The sequence below is a fragment of the Labrus mixtus genome, chromosome 17 (genome assembly GCF_963584025.1).
Source record: "Labrus mixtus chromosome 17, fLabMix1.1, whole genome shotgun sequence".
NCBI lineage: Eukaryota > Metazoa > Chordata > Actinopteri > Labriformes > Labridae > Labrus > Labrus mixtus.
Window position 1 is genome coordinate 10,732,516 of NC_083628.1, and position 25,070 is coordinate 10,757,585.

General features: G+C 40.5%; 3 protein-coding genes across 4 annotated transcripts; all 3 read right to left on the reverse strand.

Moving 5' to 3' along the window:
- Positions 1 to 370: 370 nt before the first annotated feature.
- Positions 371 to 3,051, reverse strand: tmem119b (transmembrane protein 119b). Its single transcript, XM_061060765.1, has 2 exons — positions 2,851 to 3,051; positions 371 to 1,514 (listed from the first exon to the last, which is right to left on the reverse strand). The coding sequence occupies exon 2, from the start codon at positions 1,499 to 1,501 to the stop codon at positions 659 to 661; it is 843 nt and encodes a 280-aa protein (XP_060916748.1). The 5' UTR covers positions 1,502 to 1,514; positions 2,851 to 3,051; the 3' UTR covers positions 371 to 658.
- Positions 3,052 to 4,281: 1,230 nt separating this feature from the next.
- On the reverse strand, positions 4,282 to 8,213 carry selplg (selectin P ligand). 2 transcript variants are annotated; one of them, XM_061060769.1, is made up of 2 exons: positions 7,769 to 8,213; positions 4,282 to 6,726 (listed from the first exon to the last, which is right to left on the reverse strand). In XM_061060769.1, exon 2 carries the CDS (start codon positions 6,705 to 6,707, stop codon positions 5,448 to 5,450), a length of 1,260 nt encoding a protein of 419 aa, XP_060916752.1. In that variant the 5' UTR covers positions 6,708 to 6,726; positions 7,769 to 8,213; the 3' UTR covers positions 4,282 to 5,447. The 2 variants fall into 2 exon arrangements, with proteins under 2 accessions (XP_060916752.1, XP_060916751.1); XM_061060768.1 differs by having other exon boundaries at positions 7,841 to 8,212.
- A 1,418-nt stretch (positions 8,214 to 9,631) lies between these two features.
- LOC132992188 (uncharacterized) lies at positions 9,632 to 24,190 on the reverse strand. Its single transcript, XM_061061368.1, has 11 exons — positions 21,775 to 24,190; positions 15,157 to 15,356; positions 13,804 to 13,926; positions 13,512 to 13,641; positions 13,116 to 13,297; positions 12,855 to 12,974; positions 12,421 to 12,525; positions 12,189 to 12,334; positions 11,417 to 11,474; positions 11,025 to 11,267; positions 9,632 to 10,556 (listed from the first exon to the last, which is right to left on the reverse strand). Exons 1-11 carry the CDS (start codon positions 24,173 to 24,175, stop codon positions 10,437 to 10,439), a joined length of 3,828 nt encoding a protein of 1,275 aa, XP_060917351.1. The 5' UTR covers positions 24,176 to 24,190; the 3' UTR covers positions 9,632 to 10,436.
- Positions 24,191 to 25,070: the final 880 nt, after the last annotated feature.

The window sequence follows — 25,070 nt, forward strand, 5'->3', positions numbered from 1 at the left end:
GTGTTGTCTACATTCACACTGCCTGCAGCCTTGTGTCTGACCGGATCACAGTTGTAAAAAAAAAAAAAGTCTAAGACGAGGCACTCTGTTGTGCTGGTACTCAGTGTATCAGCAATCTCTCTCATGTTATATTTCATAATAAAACTCACCTGTTTTTCCTGCTGTAACTTAAAATGCCTACAATGTAAAAAGATATTTAATTAAATGTGCAGAGCTTGCATGCCAACCAAAACTTTTTATGCACAAAAAACGGTGTTGCACATGAATTCTTGTGTATATGAAGTCCCTTGTGTGCTAAGTAGTTTACCATGGTGCGGAATGTGAAAGGAATTCAATACAACAACAAAAAGATTTGTGAGGACAACACAGGTCTGCCATAAACATAACCATGTTTTATATCTGATGTTACAGGCATCACCCCATTGCACATGTGTATGACAAACAATTAATAATAATATATATCCAGTCTGAGCATTGCTAACAGGCTGCTGAATTCCTTCCTCCTTAAGTGAATACAAACATGATATAATGAAAAAAAAAGCATCTTTATGAATTGAATTAAGCAACTTTTATGGATTCAACGTTTTTTTTTTTACAATTTCCATTCATGGATTCTTGGTCTCAAATATGTATTCCCAGGTAAAAGTGTTCATCATACTTAGAAGGCTGTTTTCTCTCCTGCGATGAGCTGGAGTGTAGCTGAGTCATTGTGAATATGCATAGAGGGGGGTCGCAGACTCCTACCCATCAGAGGCTCCTGTGAATCATCTCCTGGCTGCCCAGGAAGGTTCAGCTCTGTGCTCCCCGCTGCTAATGCTTCTTCTTCACTCTCTGGAAGTTCATATGGATGCTTTTCCTCAGGAAGACTGGCTAGCTGTTGGTCCAGGATGCTGTCTTCTAGTTTGGAGCCGTTCTCAGGACTGTGGTCTGCGTTCTTCTGGCTGAGGTCACTTCCCTCTGCAGCTGCAGTCGATTTATTTTGTGTGCGCAGGCCCTTTGCAGCCCTCATGATGTCTGCCTGGAGCTGCTTGTGGGAGTCCACTGGCTTACCTTCCTGCTCAGGAGCAGCTTTCTCTGGTACTTCATTAAAGAGTTTAGCACCTCCAGTTTTGTCCTTGTGGTCCACATACATTTTTGAGGGGAAGGAGGAAGGATAGTAGGCATTGACTTTGCGCCTGCGGCTCATGAAAATTGCTCCACAGATGATGAAAAGGAAGAGGAGGATGAAAGAGCATGCAACAAGGATAAGAAGCATGTTCTCCTCCAGAAAGCTCCTAACTTGACTAAGAAACTCAGATTCCACATGTGTGGGGACAGCAGGTGTGGTTTGGTACTCTGAGGAACTGTTGCTGGTGGGCAGAGAGGAAGTGGAGTTAGTGAGCTCTTCCTCGTCTGTACTTCCCTCTAGCAGACTGTAAAAAGGTAGAGGTGTGGCCCAGCTGCAGCTGAGGCAAAACAGCAAACACAGAGCAGTCCGATGAAGGGCCATCAGGAGCATCATTATCCCTCCGGATCTGTAAATAACAAATAAACATAAACTTCAGTGCCATGTGTGAAAAAATGTTTGTACCTTAAATGTATTACCCAGATAATTGTATAAATGACACTTTATGCTGCCCTGAGACTACACATTCTCAACTCCCTAGATCAGGATAGACAATATTCTGTCTGCTGAAGATGTTACACATCAAGGATATGTTTGTGTTTATTGTAAAATTCAATTTAAAACAATATTATTGCTGGGTTTCATGTCATTAATATTTGTCTGAAAACATTTATATTGTCCCTTTAAAAATATATATATATTACCGTTAATCTAATATATTAGCATCCGGAATTGAGGTTTATAAATCATGTTGTCTCACTGACAGAGAGACAGAATACATACAAACAAACATAAGCTCTGTTACTTAAGTTTTTAATTTGTACTGGTAAAGAATCATGATGCAGTGCAAGACTATTAGGAATAAACATTTATGTGTACTGTATCAAACCTCTAAAAAATGTATACTGCATATTTCTGCTGCATATCAACTAGCAGTGTACATTTCTATCTCATATAATGTTGAATAAAAATGGAATATGACTAGAGTACACGTATATTCAATCATTCATCAGTTACGTTACTTGCCACAAATGTATTGAATTCATTGCAGCTCAACTGTGAACTAATGTGTGATTTGCAGAAACTCAAGTAAAAGCATATAAAGGATCCTGCCCATCTGAGCCATGCAGAAAAAAGTTTCTGCATGGCTAGATACCACCTTTTCCTATGTCAGTGAAATGACCTTCTAAACTTTTGCCAGTCACAATCATCCCTCGGCTAAGTCAGTGTGTAAACTGGCAGCAGCTCACACACGCTCATCTTTATTCTGTCTCCATCTGTGTACAAGCTGGGCCACATGAAACTTTGCTCTCATCTGGAAAAAGAGAAGGGGTGGGAGGTGTGTTTTTGTTCTTCAAAATTAATCACACACTCACCCCAGACCAAATAAGCATGGCCACACATCTGTGCCGACGCATAAACATATGTGTATAAGGCAGCCATATGCACACTAACACACACAAAGACACATTTGGAACATCTAAACCTAGCAGATTTTTTTAATGGCAAAAACAGAAAAAAGGGCCATGATGTAGATTCTGTCTCCACTTTAATGCTGAACCTTTATTCACGCTAACTGTACTAGTCACGCCCTGACTTTGTGTGGATGGGTGTTGATATGAAAGTATCATGATGCTAAAACATCTCAAACTTTAGACTTACACGAGAGCTTAAAATTACCACCAAAAAAAAAAAACCCAAACAGGAAAAAATACATAAAAAAAGAGTGAAATCATTTTACTCACCATGAAATGTGGCAGAAGTGTCTCTATTGGAAACCCCCCTGATGGAGGATGACTGCAACCAAGATAGAAAAGTAAACTGATTGAGTTTAAGAGAGAGCACAGCAAAGAGTGGCAAACTCTGTGTGAGCTACGCCACTTCTGCAGTTTCAGGTTTCAGGCTGCAGATTTGTCTGGATAGCCGAAAAAAAAAAAAAAAAAAAAAAAAAAAAAAAAAGATGTCGTGAACCAGGAGGAGAGGACAAATCCCTCCTTCTCCCTCTCCTCTGTTCTCCTCCCCCCTTCCCCAAGTGTGTCTGAGCGCTCCGTCCTGCACACAGATTGTTCTTGTTAGGTAGGAGTTTATGATGTGCAGTGGGGGCAGGGATACAGGGACCTCTCCCCAACTCTCCTGTATGCTTTACTGGACTTGCAGAAGACAGAATTAACTTCAAAAAGATGATGATTCAGCCTTCAGACTTCATCATCAACTCTTATTTCCCCATCTTTCTGCAGATAAAGTCTCTGATTGCTAGCCTGGCCTCCCCTCTGACCTCATCCTGTGACTCTAATGACTAACAGCAGCCCTGCTAGGCCAAAAGGAGTCGGAGAGCAGCTTGTAAGAGTGACCTGCTAATGCAGGAAGAGGTTAATGTTCCTGTGTGGCCAGAACAACCGTAACACCCAGAAGGAAGAGCGAGAAAGAGAGGGGCACACGCTTAGAAACAATGTGGTGTTTTTCCTCCTCTAGAGACAATTCAACTCACATGGCCAGTGTGTGTGTGTGTGTGTGTGTGTGTGTGTGTGTGTGTGTGTGAGACTACTTTAGGGAGAGAGAGTGTCTGAGTATTTATGCATATTTGCCGTGTCTTCTGTGTTATCAGTCACGGCAAGTCAAGCTTTATATGGTCATCAGGAGGATGAGATGAAGTCCCGCATCCTCCTGGTTTACATTATTCTCAGTTCTGTTGATAGTCACAAGTGTCTGCTGTTGTTTCAGTTGCTCAATATGAAAAAAGGAGAAGAAGAAAAACACACATGGCTTCATAAGCATTCAGGGCTCTGTTTTCTTTTCGCAGGAAGGGAAGTGAGTATGAAATCCAGTCCAGGGCAGAAGAAAAGCCTTCTATAAAGCCTTTCATAAATAAGGGAAGTGACTTGGTCCACACAGTGGACAGTTGTGTTATGACTTTTAACCATTTACAGGCACATAAGAAACAAGAACGCTTAGTTAAAATATTTTCACTTGAGCTTTTCTGTAAAAAATGTATCTTGTATGTAAATTTACACATTTATTTATATCATGTGACAGTTAAGCTACCAGTGAGGGCTTTTTGTTTGTAATAAAACCGCCTAATACTCTTTTCTGCTCGCTAGTGTATGTTATCTTCCACTTATACATTCTAACTGTGAATACATTCAATTACACATAACATTGAAAAAGGCAAAAAAAACTTTTATTCATGTCAAATTTTGTTGTTTGGTTCCCCATCCTGGATATCTGCAGGGAAGACTACCAGCTGTGAGGAACACGTGAAGGCTAATTAAAACATTAGAAGTTTTCAGAAGTGCATCTGTGAAAAGAGCTTGAATTATCCAAAAACGTTTTCTTATTTAAAATCTCTTCTTGAGGGATCACAGAAAAAAAAACAATGGTTACCCCTAATGTAACAGCTCAATTTACATTATTTTCTTTTTCTAAGAATCTTGGCTCTAATCGTTGGCAAAGTTGGCAAAAAACAACAACATGTTCAACAAGTAAATGAGTAAATAATTACTGATCATGAAATGCTTATCAGTGAAATGACACCCCAATTCATGTTGCAGTGCAAGTTTGTTGAGGGAAACATTCCAGAAATCCACAGCTGCTTTTAACCCAACAAAACAAACTCAGCTCATTCCAAGTTCTTCTAGATAGAGTTGCAAGCAATTACAGCCATTACAAGCCTGTTAAATAAAGCCTAAGCAAACCCTTAAATAAGACATTATAGGTCAATAAATTATCACAATACAGAAAAGTAATCTCCACACATAAACCCATTCACGTTAAATTCAAATTACAGCGTTTTTACAATAAAAGGCTCCATGCTAGCAGAGTAGCTCTTGTAAACTGAGCTGAGTCTTTGAAGAGCAGCAATCCCCCTGACAGAATAAGGCCTTCCTGTCTCCTGTCACTGAGTGAAATACCATCAGGGTCCAGCTCAGGATGTTTAAAAAAAATTCTTTGATCCCTGTTCTCATCGTGGGTCTCTAAAAAAAACATATTAAAGCCCATATTTACAGCCTGGTTCAAGGACCGGTTTGGGTCTCACTAGCTCATTCGTTTATTGGTAAAAACTGAAATGATATTTAGGCCCAGAGTGATGCAAACATTTTTGCATAACAAGGGGCGTGGCTAATTCAACTGAAAGGTGGGCACGTTGTATGTGTTTGCCAGAAGAATGAAGGTCCACGTCTTTGCTTGTTTCTAGATTGACTCAAAGTTGGCTGGAGGTAACATTTCCAATATGCCAACCGCTATCGTCGGGCCTGAAACCGCCTCTTCAGAAATGACATCGCTGAGATTACGTCCATGTTTAATACAGTCTATTAAAAGTGTTGAAAAAAAAAAAAGAATCCATCTACACCGAATAATCATTGTCTGGAAGAAAGCTGCTGAGCGTGAGATTATCTCCTCCTTCCTCATCACTGTCTCCGCCTGCATGCATCACCAGCACCCCGTTGCTCACTGGGTTGCGTTGCCTGGTGTAGGAGTAGTTCCTTTCAGGCAGCAAGGAGGAGATGCACATCATCTCAGTGGCCTGCGGAGGTCTCTTCACCCTGTACTTCCTTGCTGACAGCTTGGTGCAGAGGGTAATGGTGGTGACAATAAAGAAGGTGGCCAACCCTGCTAGGGAGGCGATGGCGATGAGGCAGTGCTTCACCACGCCGCGGCTGGAGCAGGGCTGGGAATCAGTGCTGGGTGGACTTGTTGGTGCTGATTTAGTTGTATGGGTTGGAAATGTTTTGGGTCCAAGAGGTATTAAAATTCCCACGGGAGAGGTGGAGTTGGCAGTCGTGTTCATGGAGAAAACAGTGGATGGAGGCTCTGTCGAGGACCCTCTTGTGATTCCTTTCTCTGATGTGTGGGTGTAGATTCTTGTGGTAGAAACAGTCCAAGAAGTAGACGGAGGATTAGTTCTCTTGGTGGATTTCTCTTGTGTGGAGTGAAACACAGGTGCTACGCCAGAGGTGGTGCTTTCTGCCTTTGTGGTTGTAGCAGAAGTTGAAGGAGTGCTTTGGTTTTGGGTGGAGACTGGCGTCGAAGTAGAATTATCAGAAGGGGTCGTGGGATAAAACGTTTCTGTAACGTCAGGCTTTGTGGTGGAGACAGGTTTAGTTGTAGGCACAGTTGTTGCTAAAGATGCTGCAGAAGTTGCTGAAGGGGTAACTATGTTGGCAGAAGTGGTGGATTGCTGAAGTAGCTCATCATCTGTTGGATTGACTGTTTCTGACATTTCCGTGCTCTTTGGAGACTTTGCTTCAGTTGTGGTCGCTGCAGCAGAGCTATGAAAAAAACCTCCCCCCAAGCTGCTTGTAGTTGCTGCTACCGACTTCGTGACAACCAAATCAGAAGATCTGACGTCTGAGCTGTTGTTAGTGATGGTTGCTATTTCCATTTCCTTTGTCGCAGCAACGCCACCTTCTGCAGGCGTGTGAGTTTGATGAGTTACCGTTACATTACGAACATTTGCACTGAGCTGCTTTGTCGTTTTGGTGGGTTCACCGGTTGTGTGCGTGTTGTTTTCTGTGGTTGGAGCACTCATGGCCACCGTAGAAAACAAACAAAATATTCCCCACAGCAGAACAACAGGCGCATTCATGCTGAGCTGCATCCTCATTGTCGTTGTTTAAAACAATCTGAAATCACAGGGGGAAAAATGTAAAGGTCATGTGAGGAGATTTTTAGCTTGTTATGAAACAGACTGATATTAATACTGATGCCTCTATATGAGCTACGAAAGCCAGCAAGCAAGCAACATCATCAGCGTAAAGATAGATTATTTCTGTACAGTTTATTTGATGTCTAAAAACTGCTGCCGGGGTAGAGGGCTCAGACTACGTTTTTTCACAGCAAAGATTCTTGGTTATTGTTACATTCGACTATTAAAAGAAAACAGGATGAGTTTTTTTTGTTAAAAACTTCACATGTACCGATACTACATGGCACATTCAAGAGAAGATCTGCAAAGAGATAAGAGGAACTGTTTTGTTCACAGGAGGACACAAAATGTTAAAAGAAGAGTGGTGAATAAAGCGATTAAACTGATGTAGAAGTTTCAGTTAAAATTCCTCACTTGGGGGGAAAACAGTCATCTAGTGACATCTTACTATGCAACGGTCATCCGTTTTTCACAACAGTTGATACATGTTTTAAGTTATTCTGCATTTTAAAGCCAATTTGAGACTTTTGAAAGAAGTCAGAACAAGGAGAACCAACTTATAATTGTCTACATCAGATATGTTTTAACTTATGCTGGGGTGCTGTTTTAATCATATGCTGTGTACCTTATGAAAGGTTGTTTAAACTAAAAATGCAACATGGATTTAAGTTAGTAATTAGAAATGTAGATAAATGAACTTTCTTTTGGAGCAAATTCCAGATAGAAATTACAATTTTGTAAAAAGTAGATAGTGCACTTAAACACCTCTTCATTACAAGAAGCAATTTGCAGAATGAAAACTTTAATTTTGTTACCTGCGATTTAAGGATTATATAAAACAAAATGTGAGTTCAGTTAATTTCAGCCTCTCTGGAAGAATATCCTTAAAGCCCTGACATGCTGAATGTGAGACTGATGTATATAAGGAGTCACACTCTTCTGAAAAGTCAAGATACAGACGGACACTTCCCCTAGCAATACATGGCATTAGTTGGTATCAACATGGAAGAACAATTTACCAAATGCTGATTGATCTGTTTAGCCACCATTAATTAGATCAGATCTGTTCACAGGTTGAAGTTGTGTCTTACCTCACAGATGGAAGAATTAGGTGCTGCTGCGTAGAGTCTGTCCTGGTGTTTTGAACATTTTTTTCACTTTAGATAAAGAAGCAGGAAGTTCTTACTTCTGTAAAAGGATGTTTCTCACACGACAACTTCTGACCACATTTCAGTGTAAGACTCAAAGTGACATGTGGGCAAAAGTGGCAATGCAGGAACGTCAAAGCACAGATAGATAGTAAACCACAGTTATAAATAATCAGCTACATCAGAACACCATATCAGGGGTTTTACATGAATGCAATTAAAAAGCTCATAATCAAGGTTAGCACACTGAAAGTCCTTGTAAAGATTGTATTTTCAGGTTTTTGGCTGATTTGGTTCGGCTTGCACTCCCACATATTTACCCGTGGTAAAGCTGAAATGTTCTTCCAAAGCTGAACTCATAACCGTCACTTCCTGTACTGATGACTCAGACTGAGACTGAGACTTGGTTTTGAAAACACTGTAGAGGTTCAGAAAATCCAAAAATAGTTTCATAAAGATCAACTCCAATATGTGGAAATGTTTTTTTTGTTTCCTCGATTTGAAAAGGAGAGTTACCTTTGTGTGCATTTTGACTCTTTTTTTGACCAAGAATTGATTACAAAAACCAGAGCCATCATCATCTTCATGTTACATTTTTATCTGATGATGCAATAATTAAAGTGAATTATGCAATTAGTGCAAATATACAGTATTACACAAAGCCTTGGCTTCTAATGATGTCACAAGACTCATATCCTTATTTTTTCTCTCTCTAATATAGACACTTTTGTTATCTTTTATTAACATCTATGCTACCTTTGAAGTAAACTTTTATGTTTTTGTATCTCAGGAAATCTAATAAATCTTTACACATTTCAGGTCAAAGAAAATTAAAGAAATTTCCGCCATGGTGTTGAAAAGAGGCTCCCTGTTTTTACTGGCTGACAATGAAGTGGAAACTGAAGCAGGAACACTTCACAAAAATGTTTACTCACCTTTTCGACCGCTGACTCTCACTTTCTCCAACTGCATGTAAAACAAAAAGGTTCGGATTTATTCTCTGAAAGTACTGACCAACTGTATTCTGTGAAATATAGAGCTAAATTAGCCATAAACTAGCAAAAGCAATCATTCAATGAAGTGCTTAATGAGACCAGTAACAGTGAAGTACAAAGTAAAAACTTTATGAGGAATAATCTGACAATGTGAGGAGTGAGTTTCTTCAATTTTTTAGAAAAGTGAGAACATATTATCAAAGCAAAATTAAACAAAACATGAAACAAATGTATTTCTTGCAGCAGAGGACTAAATAGTTTGAGACCAACGTTTTCATTACATTATGATATGGTGGTTGGCACCACCATCAGGTGACAAAAGAAATAACAGCGGATTGAGGTTTTTAATGCTTTCAGGTTGAGATTGAGGTTTTAGTTGGTGGTCAAAACAATAAGGTCATTGACAAAAAACTAATAAGATACATTTTTTAAATGATTGTGGTAGCAATTCTTACATGTTAGGCTTTAGCGCTGGGGTTTGATGGTCTAAAGTATTTTTTTGGACTGAACTCAACAGGGGTGTGAAACCATCTCAGATAGTTTTTTTAAATGATCATTTATTTTGTAATTTCTGTGTATAATATTTGTCTTCATACTAGCTGAAGTCTGAACTTCAACATTTATATCCAATAGCTTGAGTTGACCTGTAATTGACACACAATACAACTCAGCACTTAACCTGCAGGAAAATCAATTGTTTAACAGAAGAAAATGTAGAAAGAAATGTAGAAATGAAGAGTTTTCTTTTCCTGTGTAAAATCTTTATTATGTGCACAGAACGGTTTGTCAGGGGTTCAGTGAAACACAAGCCGAGTGAGTGGTCCCTTCCCAACACCGAATCTGCACTGGAGAGGGCGACTGCAGTTTGACCCTTAACAGTGACGAGAGGCACCACTACATTTGCACAACATTTACACCAGATAGATGCAACACCCCCTTCCCCCCCAAAAAAACCTAATGTTGAATTTCAAGCCCAGCATAACAAGGGAAAAAAAGAAGAATCGAGGAATTCTTCCACATTCATAAATCTGATGGTAAGCAATGAGCAAACTGGTGGCAGGATAAAAGTTGAACAGCTATCGTTTAAAAAAAGAATCCAGCTCGACAAACTCAATCTACCAGGTTGTGATTGGAATGTACTTCAAGAAGGAAAATAAACGTAAAAGCAGTGCATGAAACCACACACCACTCATATTTGGCAACACACAAAGAAATCATGATAACAATGGAAATACTGATGCTACATACAGTTTCTGAGTAGTAAGTACAAACTTCACATGAGAATTGATATCACAAAAAAGTTAAGACTTTTCCTTCAACAAAAATGTCTTTCCTTCAAATGTGAACTTGAGCTGAGAGAGTTTTTTTCTTTTCTGTGTGTGTGGGGCTGAGGGACATGTGAAAGTTGGCAAGGGAAAAAAAATTAAAAGTTCATTTTGGAATGTAGGCTTGGCCTAATCGCAGGGACGACGCCAAGCTTTGATCCGAATCTTGTATATTTGGCCGTGGCAGACCCCGTCCATTCGGTCCTCTCCAAAACCGTATCACATGGCAACCTTGGCGACCTGCTCTTCCAGTCTGGCGATTCGTCGGTCTTGGAGGATGACGCGGTCCCTGAGTGACTTGAACTCTCGGAGTACCTCTTCCAGTTTATCTTCCATTTTCTGCACAAAAACAGAAAAAAGGGTTAGCTCAACCAAATTGTAAACATCTTGACTCAACATATTTACTCTCAGAGCGCTGCTAAAGATTTTCGAGGAGGTAAAAACTGAATCTTATCCCTTTAAAAATAAATGTTGCTGTTAATCCTGGCAGAACAAGCAGGGGTTTTTACAGAGAATGAAGCCCTAAAGCTGTTTTCCTCTGAATGGAAACCCAAATACTGAAGTATGTGCTGATTCATAACTTTAATGAATTGTTCCAACCAGAATAATTACTATGAACGTGGAATGCAACAGTCAGCAAAAAATGCTGTGTGCAAGTTTGAGGACACTCAGGAGAAAGAGCACTGTTAATCCTTTGAAAGAATGAAATCAGAAAAAAAGATAACACAAGTTTATGAAACGTTATTCAAGCAAATATCTAGAGCATGTCCATACATTCAGTATTTGTCTTGATATCCTAACACTTACTACTGAGGGCTGTGGAGACACGTGCTTCTGGACAGTAGAGATGGGTTCTGGTTTCGTGACCGTTTTGGTCTCCAGCACATTCGTCTTGACCACTTTCAGATCCCGGTTCTTTGTTGAGACGTATCCGTCTTTGAGCGAGATCAGGATCGGGCCTCCGTTTTTCCCAGCAAACCACTCCTCTGCCTCCACGGCGGGATCGGGACCGGCTGTATCCGGATACAGGTCGTCCTGAAACAGATCGGACTGGACGGGGAGAGGACAGAGGAAATGTCAGGTTGAGGTTTTTACGTCAAATGTTGAAAGGTGTGGATGGAGGAAAAATAGATGGTCTTTAAAGCAGCAGTTAAAAACAAACAAAAAAAACATTTTCATGGATCAAAAGTCAGACGTACCTTACGTGGGACCGTCATGATGATTGGTTCACATTTTCTCTCATGCAATTTGTAAAACCTACAGAGAGAACAGATAGATTGTAATGAATACAGAAAGTGAAATGTTAAACTTGTAAGACTAATCATACAGAGTCAACAAGCACATCTTATCTTCTAGGAAGAATGAATGCATTTGTCGATTATTTACAATAACTAAGACATTTCAATTTAATTTATGTATCTGTATATTATCGACATTTTCAAAAAAACATGAAGTTCAAATTTAAGATCACAGATATTCTAGTCACACTCCAGTCTCTAACTGATAATGATGAAAATCAGACAGTGAGAATTTGTAAATTAAACAACAGTAAAATCCTATATTTTTTCCATAATCAGCTGTTTTCTGTTTGTTTTTTCTTTATATTATCCCTATAAGACCAAAGTGTATCGTTTCTAGCTGTTAGACAAACAACATAAGACATTTATTGATGTTACTTTGGCTTTGAAGTCTTGTGATTGCAGTTATTTATTTGTAGCTTTTTCTAAGATTTCAGAAACCAAAGGTAGACTAATGGTATAGATTAATCGATAAGAACATATGTTATTAGCAGCCCTAGTTTTGTTTCCTTTGAGTAACTTGTGCTGCTTGGAGACATTTCATGTTGGTTTATGTTTTTTTGACCAATTCTGTTTTTACAAAAAAAAAAAGCCTTTTCCTGACAAAACCAAATAACTCAACGGACTAACTACAAACTAGCTGAACAAAAGTACAAAGCACTTTCTGCAATACCTTGCAATTTCACATTTGTTAACATCCAGTCCTCTTTTGGGCATGTATCCCATCCCTCTCTGGGGCTCCTTGGTGGAGTAGGTGCTGAGGTAGTGAACAAACGGGGCCTCATCAGTGATCTCAAAGTACCGGATGCTGCTGTCGCCCTGAAGAGACAAAGTCACAGCTCGAAGTCAGTTTGTGAATTCAATTATTGGAGAACAGACACAAAAGATCTTTACAGGCTGCTTACCTTCCCACACAAGTAGACTATGTTGGTGTCCGGGTCATAAAAGGGAAGCAGAATGCCATTACTGGAGTCCATCTCTTGTACGCATATCGGCTCATCCATGTTGTCCTGGAAACACAAATATACAGATATATTTTTAGTAAACCCTTACGGTGAATAATGTTCTCCTCAGCCATTCCTGCGCTCAGTGCATTTATAGCCAAACAAGAACAAGAACAAATATTCTGCAAACATATAAAACCTCTTAATATGTGTGAAAGAGAAATAATCTTGTTAATGTCACTAATTTATTATGGTGTAATGAAAATCCTGTTACATTCTGAAAAGCTGAAACTGGTTGAATCAATTGATAATATTTGTACACATATCTCTTTTATAGTTAGCTGTGTTCATGTGTACATGTGTTTTTAAGGTGCAATGAGAGTCTACTGTCGTACAGTTTTCCACAGGGCTAGCTGGCGCTCACTCATGCGGCTAAATCCAGTTGTGAAAATGTTTCCATCTGCTAAAAAGATCGCTCTCATTGGCCGAGCTCCCTCGTGGGCTTTGTCCTTCTCCTGCAAACAGACACACATTTGTCAGACTTGGCAGCAATGTTTGAAGGCTTTGCTGCAGCAGTTCGGTGGGTATGATGATGGGAAAGATTATTCCATACGTGGAAGCATTCTAGCTTCAAATCCCGGCCCGAATCAACTTACCACAACAACCTTCTTTTTACGAGGGTCAATGACGCGGACCTTCTTGTCCTTGCAGGCGGTGCACAGCAGGCTGCCATTGCGGCTCCAGCTGACACTAAAGATCACATCAGGGTGCATGTCCTCCAGGTTGATCATGGCCTCTCCCGTGCCCACATTCCAGATGACGATCTGGTTATCGCAACCTAAAATGGACACATGCAGCGCAGCTTGACTACACACCTCTTTGTCATAGTTTATTTTAAGCGTTTGACATCACACAAAGCCAAAGCAACAGCAGGCAAGCCCAGACATGATTGGTCAGATCTGGAGTTCAGCTGTGCACGGCGGACAAAATGAACCAAACAGAGGTTTCAGTCAGAGGAACGAGGTGGACCCAATGCCACAGGAAAAGCTTACCTGCACTGAGGAGAACGTTACGAGCGGTGGGATGCCAGGACACGATACCGACTCTCTTAGAGTGGCCCTCTAACACGACCACAGGCTCTGACAGGGGGGTCTCCAGTCCATTTTCAGGAATCTGCCAAACCTAAATAAAACATTTTGAAAAAATAAGTTTTGGTGTCATAACTCCTAAAACTCAAAACCCCAGCTTAGAATGAATGACTTATTAACAGTCCTCTGCAATCAATAAATGTGTAAAAAGCCATTCAGTATGTCATATATTAAAAAAGGAAAACTGTGTCCTCACCATGACTGTGCAGTCCTCTGATCCACTGGCAATAACAAGGTCATTATGAGGACACCAGTCGATGTCCAACACAGGGCCTGTGTGACCACATACTGTAGGGTAGACCTTGTCTATACGACCAGTCTGTGAGACAAAAGACATGTTTGTTTTTATAGAGTATTATAGAGCGTGAGAGACTGTGACAGAAGAAACACAGATCTGTGAGCAGATACCTTTTAGAGATATGCAAATGACTGGTGAGCACAGCTGAATCAATTATGGTGTGTTCTGGAGAGCTCCTAGTCAGTCTTTTCAATAACTCCAAAACAATCCTCGACTCTTTTATGACCATCACTTTGACTCTTTTTAACTTTATCTACAATTTCTCCTCATGTTGGGCTAAACAACAAAATCGCCAAATATCCTAAAGTTAGAGCAGCATCTCCAGAGGCGTGACTTTATACGGTGAATAAAAATCAATTAACCCACTGGCCTCAAATAATGACACAGTGGCTGCTGTCCCCTCTGCGAGTATCATGTGTTCAATTAGCCAACTGTAACAGGATACACATTGGATGCCTTTACTATCAGGCAGATTCAAACATTGATTATCTTTGGTTTGTACTATAGATATGCGCCTCAGGGGATGGCAGCACAGGGTCACAGCAGAGCAGCAGAGTGCTGAAGGTCTGCTGGCAAAGAACAGGCCTATAGGATTGATTTGTGTCACACTCTGAATGCCATAATCTGATACAACCCTTGTGTATCTCTTGGTCTGTTTTACACTCTGTGTCCATTTGTTGTCTTCAGTTGCCAGTGTCATCCAGTTACATTTTCCTCTCTGATAATCAAAGCCCCTGTGTGTAGGATGACTAATGCTGCAAATTCTTCTAAATGTCAGCTGAATAAAGTGTTAGAGAAGCAGCCTCAATTCTATAAACGTTGAATACAAACTTACTGCCTTTCTGTAATTGTCCATCAAAACATTCTCTTTACTAGAGTGGTTCCTAACATTGGTATCAGTACCGATATTGGTTCTCATACTAGTAAAAGTGCTGGTAATGGTATTGGCCTTAGATATTTCCTAACATATGGTATTGGCAAGTGTGCCAGTCAATGAACTGATCTGATGCCATAAGCAACAAGCCCTGAAAAACAAACAAACAAGTGGTTTCAGGTAAATTATCATGTGACGACAATAATGAACAACTGTGTGGTGCAAGCAGTAAGTGTTAGGTTCGTCAAAGCAAAAATGTCAGCAATCAGTGTGTGTCGATTTGAAATATATGTCTGCACAAGGCACGAGTATCTTGTGATTATTTTGAAAATATATCTGAAAGACACGGTGAAGTGTGAAAAAAAAACATCACTTACTTTTTGCAAAGGAAGGACAAGAAAGGCTCCACCCCCGCTGGCGTCTATGATGATGGCAACAAATTTGGGGTTGACGGCACAGAAGGAGCTGTCCCATGTGACCCTGGACACGCGGATGTCATCGTAGCACTGGTCGTTCCTCACGGCTTGACCGAACACATGACGGAACTTGCTCTGTCGCACAACTCGCCGCAACATATCTGCACAGAGAAAAAGAAGAGAACAGCGAGGCAGAGTTACTAGTTTATTCTTACGTCATAGAAAATAAAATGCATTACTGTCACGTAACATTTTCCCCACATAAACTGATGTTATAAAATGTGAAAAAATTAGGATCCTTCGTCATCACTGAGCAAGCAGAGGATACGGGAGGGGGGGGTAAGCTTGGTTTTCTGCCAGCACAGTCGGTCTGATCTGAGATTACGCTTACTAACTGTGACTGGGTTTGTTCCTGTGCATACCTACTGGCAAATATTTGAGGTAAACTTTGCAGGAGACACATTTTTCCTCCAGTTGTGTTTGGCTACTTATCTCATTTTCCAGATTAGTTTAAGACCAGAACAGAAGGTCAAGTTAGATACAAAGCCTTGACTTGGAAGTAAAAAATCACACAAAAGTAAATATATACAAACATTGCACAACAGAGCAGACATTTCATACAATCTGTTGGATAGATAGATTATGTTGGTTTATAAGGCAGAAGCTGTATTTAAACTAGAGTCTGACCGACAGGGGATATTTGAGACATTAATACTGATAATAACTTCAGCTAAGACAGAATGACAGATAATTGCCCTGTTGGCTGACAATGGATTTTGGAGTTGGAAGAAAAAGCTGTACACAGAGCTGATAGTATTGCCAACCATGAAATAGCGGCATGTTTCTGGACAAAATTCATGACGACAATATTCCTGTTTCACCTAAATCATTGTTCTTTGCATCATATGTTCTGTAAAACAATGTCTTATCAGTAAAGATATGGGCCCATATCTATACTCATTATCAGTCGACCACTACATCAGCCAAGCTCTACTCTAAACAGTTCACCCTTGTGCGGATTGATATTTTAGATATTTGTTCCTGCCATCCAAAAAAATAGTGCGGAAAAAAAGTTTAAACACGCTTCAGGAAAGAAATCCTAAAACATCCACAAACTCATTGTCGACATATTTTACAGTGTATGTCCAACGGCACAACCCTTGACCAAATTTATGGTACTTAATTTAAAGTTTTTTTTTACATTTATGCTACCTGTCTTATGAAGGTCAGCTTCACCTCTGCAAATTAGAGCACATTAAATCTGCAGTCAAGCACGTTTGTTTTGGATTAAAAATCAGAATCTGTCCCCTATTACTGGTTTACAGAGCGAGCCACTTCCTTTATAACCGTTGTAAACATAGTTAATTGTATAAAACATAATTTCCTGTGTAACAAAAAGGCAATGGAGCAAAGTGGTGAAAATGAAGACATTAGCCTTTATGAAGTTTGAGGCCATACAGTGGAACTTTATTCTTCTGAACGAGTGCATAAAGGCTTCGTGTAGACTCAACATCCTTTACTATTTTGATTTAGGTTACAGCAAAACAATAAGCATTCATATTTATTTTTAGCACATCTCCTGTAAGTAAATCAGAGATGTCCTGCTACTGCTCCAGGATCCTGGAAATGAGCTCAAATGTTTCATCCACATTTAATAATATCGTGCCTTTCCTGCCCCCCCCCCCCCTCACGCATGTCAAACTCTTCCTGTTTCTTCCTTCGCTCTGGTTTCTGCTTCCGGCTTCAAGAATTCATTCAAGAGTGAACTACCTTTTTACAGCAAATTCAACTGCTTGAATTTTGATCAACTTTGGAAAACGTTAGATCTAAAGTTAGGCCTAAACTTGAACTTAGTCTTAGTTTGGTGTATTGTAATTGAAGGAAAACATGCATACCTGCGGGATATTTTCATCCTCTGAGTGACAGGATGTTTTGTGTAATTAGGTACATGAAAAAAACAGTGTCTCAGGGCAATAATCAAGATGCCAGTCTGAAGACAAATACTAAATTAATGTATAGGCTTCAGTACTTTTTCTGTTATCCAAACGTCTGTCATCTCATTCAATCCTATTCTTATTCACATTCAGTCATTGATTTTGAAAATGGAAAAGCTATGTCAAGGCTTTTTAAACAAATAATATATATATATATATATATATACAGGACACGTATAGTTTTACTCTAACAGAGTTTAGCTAGTATCATCAAATGTTTTAAAATTATTTTTATAGTTAGTTTTAGGGTTAACTGTCTCAAGAAAACACAAATGAATTCACCAAAGTAGGAGGATCCCTTTACGCCAGTCATACACCCACAAAGGTGATTTCAATCACTGTTCTGTGTCAGTAATGTGTGGGCGGGTACTAATTGTGATCGACCAACACTTCATCTTTATAGATCTTACATGATTCATGTGTAATCCATGTACTCCAAACTGTATTCACAGTTGTGTTTTTTTTTTAATACAAAATCTGCACGTATAAAATATGAACAAGTATACCCATATAAGCGATATCCAAACCGTCTATAGGCTACAGTTAAATTTAAGGATCATGGCAGTTTGTCTCTGCCCTAACATATTAACTTCTTATTTTATAAATTTAGTAATTGTCTCTCAATTTACCTACAATGCTACAACTAATTCCAGACCGAGATATTGTATTTGAAATAAACTTCCATCAAGTAGGATTATCAAAAATGTTCTTCCCTATAATTCAATGACTTGCCCTTGATATAACTTGATTCATAGAACAGAACAAAGGCCATAAACAGTGACAATGTTAATCCAGGGCTCCATCCTGGCTGGATAACACAGGACAATAGTTCACAGCAGACCGGAACAGCGTGTTCCCTCAGCCTCTATCAGGTCTCCATTCAAGACCAGCAACTCTCATTCAAAAGATGCATTTGAAGAAAAAAAAAAAAAGAGCTGCTTCAGCCCCTGCAGGCTTTGGCGAGTTGATGCCATACATTTCCACATGCCCCTCTCTTCCTGCTCTGCTTACACCACATGGTACTGAGCATCATGATGGTGGCTAATCAGAGACAGGCCTTGATTCAGCCGGTGCAGAACAATGCTGAGATATTGTGTGAGCTGGAGGAGTGTATGAGGGCTTCTCTGGTTTTTATTGTTGATTCACTTGGTAGTGTTCTGATGCCCCTTTACTGTTATTTTCTCGATTATCTGGACAACGCGACTAAATATGTGTGCATCCTTAACACCAAAGGATTTATCATCACCACTGCAGATTTCAGCCCAGATGATTGTATTGCTGTCATATTGCAGTTTGTGAGGTTTAAATTGCATGCAGTCAGTGAGGGTGGAAACAATGGTTGGCTGCTACCACTAGCTGGTACCAAGAAGCTCGTTGTCTACTCCTCCTCCCCGGTTTAAAAAAAAAAAAAATAGCTACGAGCTAAATACCGGGATCAAAACGGGGCTGTGATCTTTAACCGCCTCGCATGTTTTCCCCCTAACATTAGTTTAATATTACCCCGCTAGCAACGGTTGCCAGCTAGCATCGGTTGCCAGCTAGCAACGGTTGCTAAGAGGGCAGAATAGAGCATGCACAAGTGTTCTGGTGGGTAACGTTAAGCCCCGCGTGTGACTTTCACTTGAAGACGGCGTAAAGCACTAGATGGACTTTGAAGCGATGTGTTTAAAACACGTTAAATTAAGTTTAAGGTGACGGTGGTAAATGAGACCCGTGTTCCGCCGCACTGCCCAGGAGGCTCGGCAGCTGTGCCGGGGCTGGTCCCATCTCTAGAGCCGCTGACACACAAACAAGGAGGAGGTAACCGGAGGGGAGGGTCTCTCTCTCTCTTTCTTTAACATTTGCGATAAAAGAACACCCGAGTATCCAACATGCTGATATGTACAGGGTGCAATGTTTTGTCTACTAAAAGGTGTCAAATCGGTTATTGTAGTGCAGCTGCTTCAGCCAGTTAACTGTGTTTTTACAACCACCCCTCTCATCTGTTCAGCTAGCCACTTAGCTTAGCTGCTAACAGTTAGCTGCGGTGGACCGCCGCCAGCTGACGCAAGTGCAGATATTTCCACCCAAGGTTTTTTGGGCTGCTCCCCATTCCCCAAAAAACCATGCAGCGAGCTAAACGGATGCTGCAAAGTCCGGGCCGATGGATTACATGCAAATTGCACCATGCAAAGATACTTTTAATGCTTTCTTACCTCCTAAATCTATGCAAGATTTTCGAAAGCACGGGGTAATCAATCACAACACATGAATCTGGTAGTTTAGGCGCGCCCTTATCCTGCAGGACGTTGCTCTAGTATCCCTTGTCTCCACACAAAAAAAAAAGAGAAGCTCGGCCGATATGCTCTTATTCCCAGTTCTGAGTGCAAATATGTGGCAGGGAAGCAGTGTTTGAAATTGAGTGGTTTTTAAGGATGCCCGTTGACAAATAGAGGGGTCTCCTTTTCGCCTCTCACCTGTGGGAGACTAGCTTTCGTCTACTCTCATCGTTATTAAATTCAATTCAATAGGATACGGTGACGACCGGCTACGGCACATGCGCATATGAAAAGTCAGATTTCATTTCCCAGGGCTGTGAATGAGGATGGGTCTGCAGGAAAACTGTGTTTCACCCTGCCTGTGTCTTTTGGAGTAGACTATATTTGCTGATTCATTTGATTTTGTTCAGCTTTGCAAAAATGTGGATTTTTATCGCCAAAGCATCCTTTTTTATAGATAGACCCTCCCCTCCCCCCTGTCCCATCACATATCCCATCCTACCCGAGCCTGGGCTTTCCAAACACAATAACCCCCCTCTCTACTCCTCATCGTCTTGAATGCACCCATGCATCACAAGTATGGAGGAAGTATCCTGCCTATTTATTATTTTTTCGGTTTGCCTGTTCAGTGAAGATGCTGTCAAAGAGCATACACCTTGGTTTTATTTAAATGTTAGTTATCCTATAAGCAAGTGGCGTTTTGTTAATTTACAATTTCACTAGTTTTCAGTTTATGCTGCATGAAGACTGATGCGTTATATTGTGTTTTAACATCTTACTAAGCTCTCTCCAAATGAAAGGAGAAGAGTGAAATTTGATCATTTTAAACTGCTGCTTAGTCAGAAAATAGATGTGAAAATGATTACGAAACAATAGAAGGTTTATTATAAATTGTTAAAAAACACTAAATGGCCATCCTGAAGGCCAGGGGCCAACCTTTCATAATTAGTTCATGAGCCAAAACAGATGAGAAGTCCTGAAAGTGCTATGGATGAAATCAACAGCTGCTGAGCTTGCAAGTCAACAGATCCTTCTCTACAATTTCTGGCAACTGAGAACTTGTTAAGGCTTAAAGCTCCAGAAAAGAGATGTAAGTGAACCTTTAGTTGCAATTATTTGTTGTTAATGTTTGAGTAAACGGATAAGTAATCTCCTTTATGTAATTGAAAAACAGAATAACCTTCTCTAACACTATATGTTTGTTTGATGTGGATCCCTTCATTCATTTTAGACAACATTAATGCTAAGTATGTGTAATTTATGGATGAATGTAAGAGAGTAGTAGAGGAGGGAAAAGTTCTTTGTTACCTTCCTTTTTTATTCTTCTCAAAGGTCAACGGGTTTGGAGCATGTCCTAGTATGCATCAGCAGATGGCGCTAAAACACCATGGGAAGTTTCCAAGACTGCCACAGAAATGACCAAGGTATACAAACACATCTCTCTGTGATTTAAAACTATAGGAGTAAATCCACCTGGCAAGAGGTTCAGACAGGGAGAACCTCCAAATAGAACCCAGATTTAAAACCAGCTAAGGTCAATCAAGAGAAGAGGAAGAACTTGGACACCTGGTTGTCTTTTTGTTCTTTAACATCATGTAAATGTTACTAACAGTTAAACCATGTGAGAAGCTGTTTGTCCTGTCTTTGGTCCACATTGAATTACTGTTCCAATCCTTCAGGAAGAACAAGACTCTTGATTAAATTAGTGTATTCACTCAATAATGTTGTATATTACATAAGAACACCTGATCCTGTTGTTAGGATAACACCAGAGCATGGATGCATCAGCTGTTTTTAATAACCCATAGTTGTTGTTTTTTTTAATACAGACATGTAAAACTGTGTTCGGAACAGTTTTTGTAGTTTGTGCTTCTTCTGTTTCCGTTTTACTTTTTTTTTTACCAATTCCTGATAACAAAGGAGCTTTTATTTTTTTCTCAATCACAGCTCGTTAGTTAGTGTCAGAGGGTCAAAGTTTAAAAAAAAAAGTCAAAACCACAATTTATGTAATTTAAAAACTTGCCATTTTTCTATGGTTGAAAATTGAAGTAACCTTTTTTGATGTTGAGTTCACCAAGTTCGTTTTAAATAGCTATCACATGTTAAACAAAAAAAAGGTTCTTTTGGACAAAACAGAAGGCTGTTTTGACCAAAAGCAAACTATGAACCCTTTATTATTGAAGTCAACATATTTTCACTGAACAGTCTGTTATGAGCAGTTGGAAAGTACCCTCTCATCTTAATACAACACGTGCTGTCTTACATTAACCGTTGGGTCAGTAAACAAAGACAAGTTTGATTAGACCAACAGTCCAAAAAGTCCTTACCTTTCTTTGGCGATGCTTGAACTTCTGGTTGTCTCTCTCTGGATTTCTTTGGGACATCAAAAGCGTTCTTCATTTGGGAAACTTTTACACTTGGACTCTGCTCTGCTATCCGAACCAGAGCTTTGGTCCCCTCAGGTTTGACCCGGCGCTGATGTCTCTGCATTTGATTTGTTTCTTTGATTATTTCAGACACAGGCTTGTATGAAACCACCTCACTTCCTGCATCCCCATATCTACTGTATTCACTTGTGTCTTTATTGTTACCATTGGTAGTATCGATGTAGTTGTATTCCTGTGTGCTGTCTCTTTCAGATAGGGGCTCCTGGTAGATTTCTCTTTTCCCTGAACAAACAGGTTTTGGTCGTTGGATTTCATTTTTTGCTGTAACTTCATGGTTGTGCACAGTATCTGTCGATGCGTAAGGATTTGGGGGCTTTTTTGCATCAGGAGGTGGTGAATTTTTAAACCTGGACCGTCTCTCTAGGAACACTCTTCTTTGCAACATGTCCAGGTTCTGCAGGTCTTCCTCTGGAGACAGTTTTGCCATTCGTGCACAGTAGTCAAAGTCTATCATATCTCCAAACTGATCATCTATGCTCCCAAGCGAGGGATCCCATTGGCTGAAGTCAGCTGACAGCCGTCGTATGTTGGTTGGCACCATATAAGTTCCCTTTTCGTCCCAAAGCAAGCACATGTCCTGATTAGTTGGAGGGTTGCAGGGTAGGATTTTATTGAAATCAAAAGTGTGTCTCCTCCTGACCGTCTCCTCAGAACGCAGATGATCTTTCCCTCGTCTTTGCACATCAGTAGACCTTAACTGTGCAGTTTTAAGCTTTATAAATGGGTTTTTAGGTTTTTTAGGGACAGGTGGAGGTGGACCTTTAACTTTGGGCTTTTCTTTTCGTGTACACTCATCTATAGAATCACATGAGGCTGGCGTGGCTTCAGACGCCACCATTTCCATTGATGTGTCACTCATGGGCAACAGATGAGTTACAGGTGGAGGGGTGATGACAGCAGAGAAACATACAAGTTCACTCTCCCTCTTTAAGCTGGCAATCTGTGTCTTTCTATCGCTGCCTTCGTTCCCTGGCAAAGGAAGAGAAGGGATAGCATTGCTTTGTTCCAACGAAAATGAAACATTGTCTCGCAGCAGTGGTAAATCAAAGTCAGGGGTCCTAGGGAAGTGATGGTCAGCTGCTTTGCCGAACTCTTGGATGTTTTCTTCTGTGGTACACAAACCAGGAGCACCTTCTCTTGCCCTCCTGGAGACTGCTACAGCAAACATGCTTTGATGGGACTGACCTGCTTCCACAGGAGCAACCTTTTCCGAGCATGGTTCCCAACCACCACTGCTCCCTCTTACCAATCTGCTGTTGTTTTGTGTTGACATGTGCTCCTTATTAATATTAGTAGTAACTGCTCCTTCACTTTGGTTATTCCTGTTAAGTTCCCTCTCTTCTTTCGCTCTACCAGTTGTCTCAGTGTTGGTAGCTCCGACATGACCGTCTCCTTTTAGCCGACACCTGCTGCCTGTCACTTCAGCCAAATGTTGACCCCTTTCCCTCTGAAAACTGTCTGTGGGGGAACCCTTAGCATGTGTTTCCACACTGTAAGTCATGACTGAAGCTGTCTCATTTCTTCTACTGGTTGTCTTCTCGTTGTCCTTTTCTTGTTGTGAGAGATTGCCATCACTGTAGCTAGCAGAGGCCTCTTCATTAACTCTTCTTTCAATAGATGGCTGAGGTTTCTCAATTTTTATCCCGTCGCCAAAAGTTATGTTATTTTCCCCATCGGATGACGTCCAAGTTTCATCCCTCTCCAGCAACACAAAGTCTTCCTCAAGAGTTGGATCGCATGAGGCTGATAGACTCCTCGTTTGAGAACCAAAACTTAATTTGCGACAACCAAGTTTAGATTGTTTTACATTTTCCTGCTCCTCCATAGCTGTAGTCCCAGCTAAGACCACAGCCTTGCTCCCAAAGCCTTGCTCTTTGTTCGAAGCTTGTCTTGTCTCCTTTAGGCTCGGGACAGTCTTTGACTCTTGTGAACTGTGACTGACAATCTTGCTCTCCCTGTCTCCACCCACTCTCTCCCCCCTTGTCTTTGGAGGGTTCCCCCACATACCTAGAGGTCTGATTGGCTGCCCAGTTTGGGGATCTGTACGTGCAGAAGTGACTGTAAGCCCCCCTGCATGCCCAGCGGCCATGATGCCACTGATAGTGATCCCACTATTCCCACCAATACTTCCAGGGGTCACAAAATTGCCATCGTCCTGATCTCTGCTCTCAACTTGATCTGCTGTCTCCAACATTTCTGTTTCCCCAGTTTGCTCAGACCAGTCTGAATTATCAAGTGATTCTTCATCCTTTTCAGAAAGCTTTTCCAACTTCTGACCCATGGTTGTGGTTCTGTCTAAGCATTAAGAGAAGAGAGAGACACATGTCAAGACAGTCAAGGCAGCACATTTATCTTGAAATGAAATGAAACCAGACAACAGGAATTATCTATTATCTCTATTAATTTTATCTCTTCTGTCTTTCTCTATTTTTGCATATTTTTCTATACTGCTCACACTGCGAACGCCTCTCCATCTATCGCTCCCTATTCTGTTGGAAAGGAATGCTATGGTGGCTATAATTAAAGCTGGTCTGACTGCTGCCACTGAGTCAGAGGGCCAAAAAAGAAACGAGACAAGTGAGATAAGAGGTCAGCCAGGTCTGGTGCCAAGGTTGAATCAAACGCTGAGAAAAAGCCTTATATTGAATAATTTATGAGTCTAGATTACTAATTCAGTAAACATATCCCTTCAGAGGCATCCAAGTCGGAGACATCACGTACTGTCAATTACTGGTTCACAGACAAGGCATGTTTGTGCTGTGTTTACTTCCCTCGAAACTGACTGTTTACAGTTGTTTTGGTAACAGGGTGTACATAAAGGTCACCTGGAATATTTAAATCAAGTCACAAGTGTCTTGACTTCTGAACTGAATTGTTTGTTGGGGGCTTGATGATAGCAGAGTTTAACCACTGACGTGATGGATGGTGGAAGAGATATTATTACAAAGGGAAAACAGCTCAGCGGACTTTAAAGTGGCATGTGGAATATGAGTATTTTTAGCTGACGAACAAGCAGTCAAGTATTGTTGCGCCAAAAAGTTTTTTAGAAGAACACACCTTAAGTAATCCCAACAAATTCACACAAAATGCTAAGCTAATGTGCTTTGATATTGACAGCTGAAAGGTGAGTGAAGAAAGACAGTTGACTGGACTCTTTCACCCTGCGTCTGCAATCA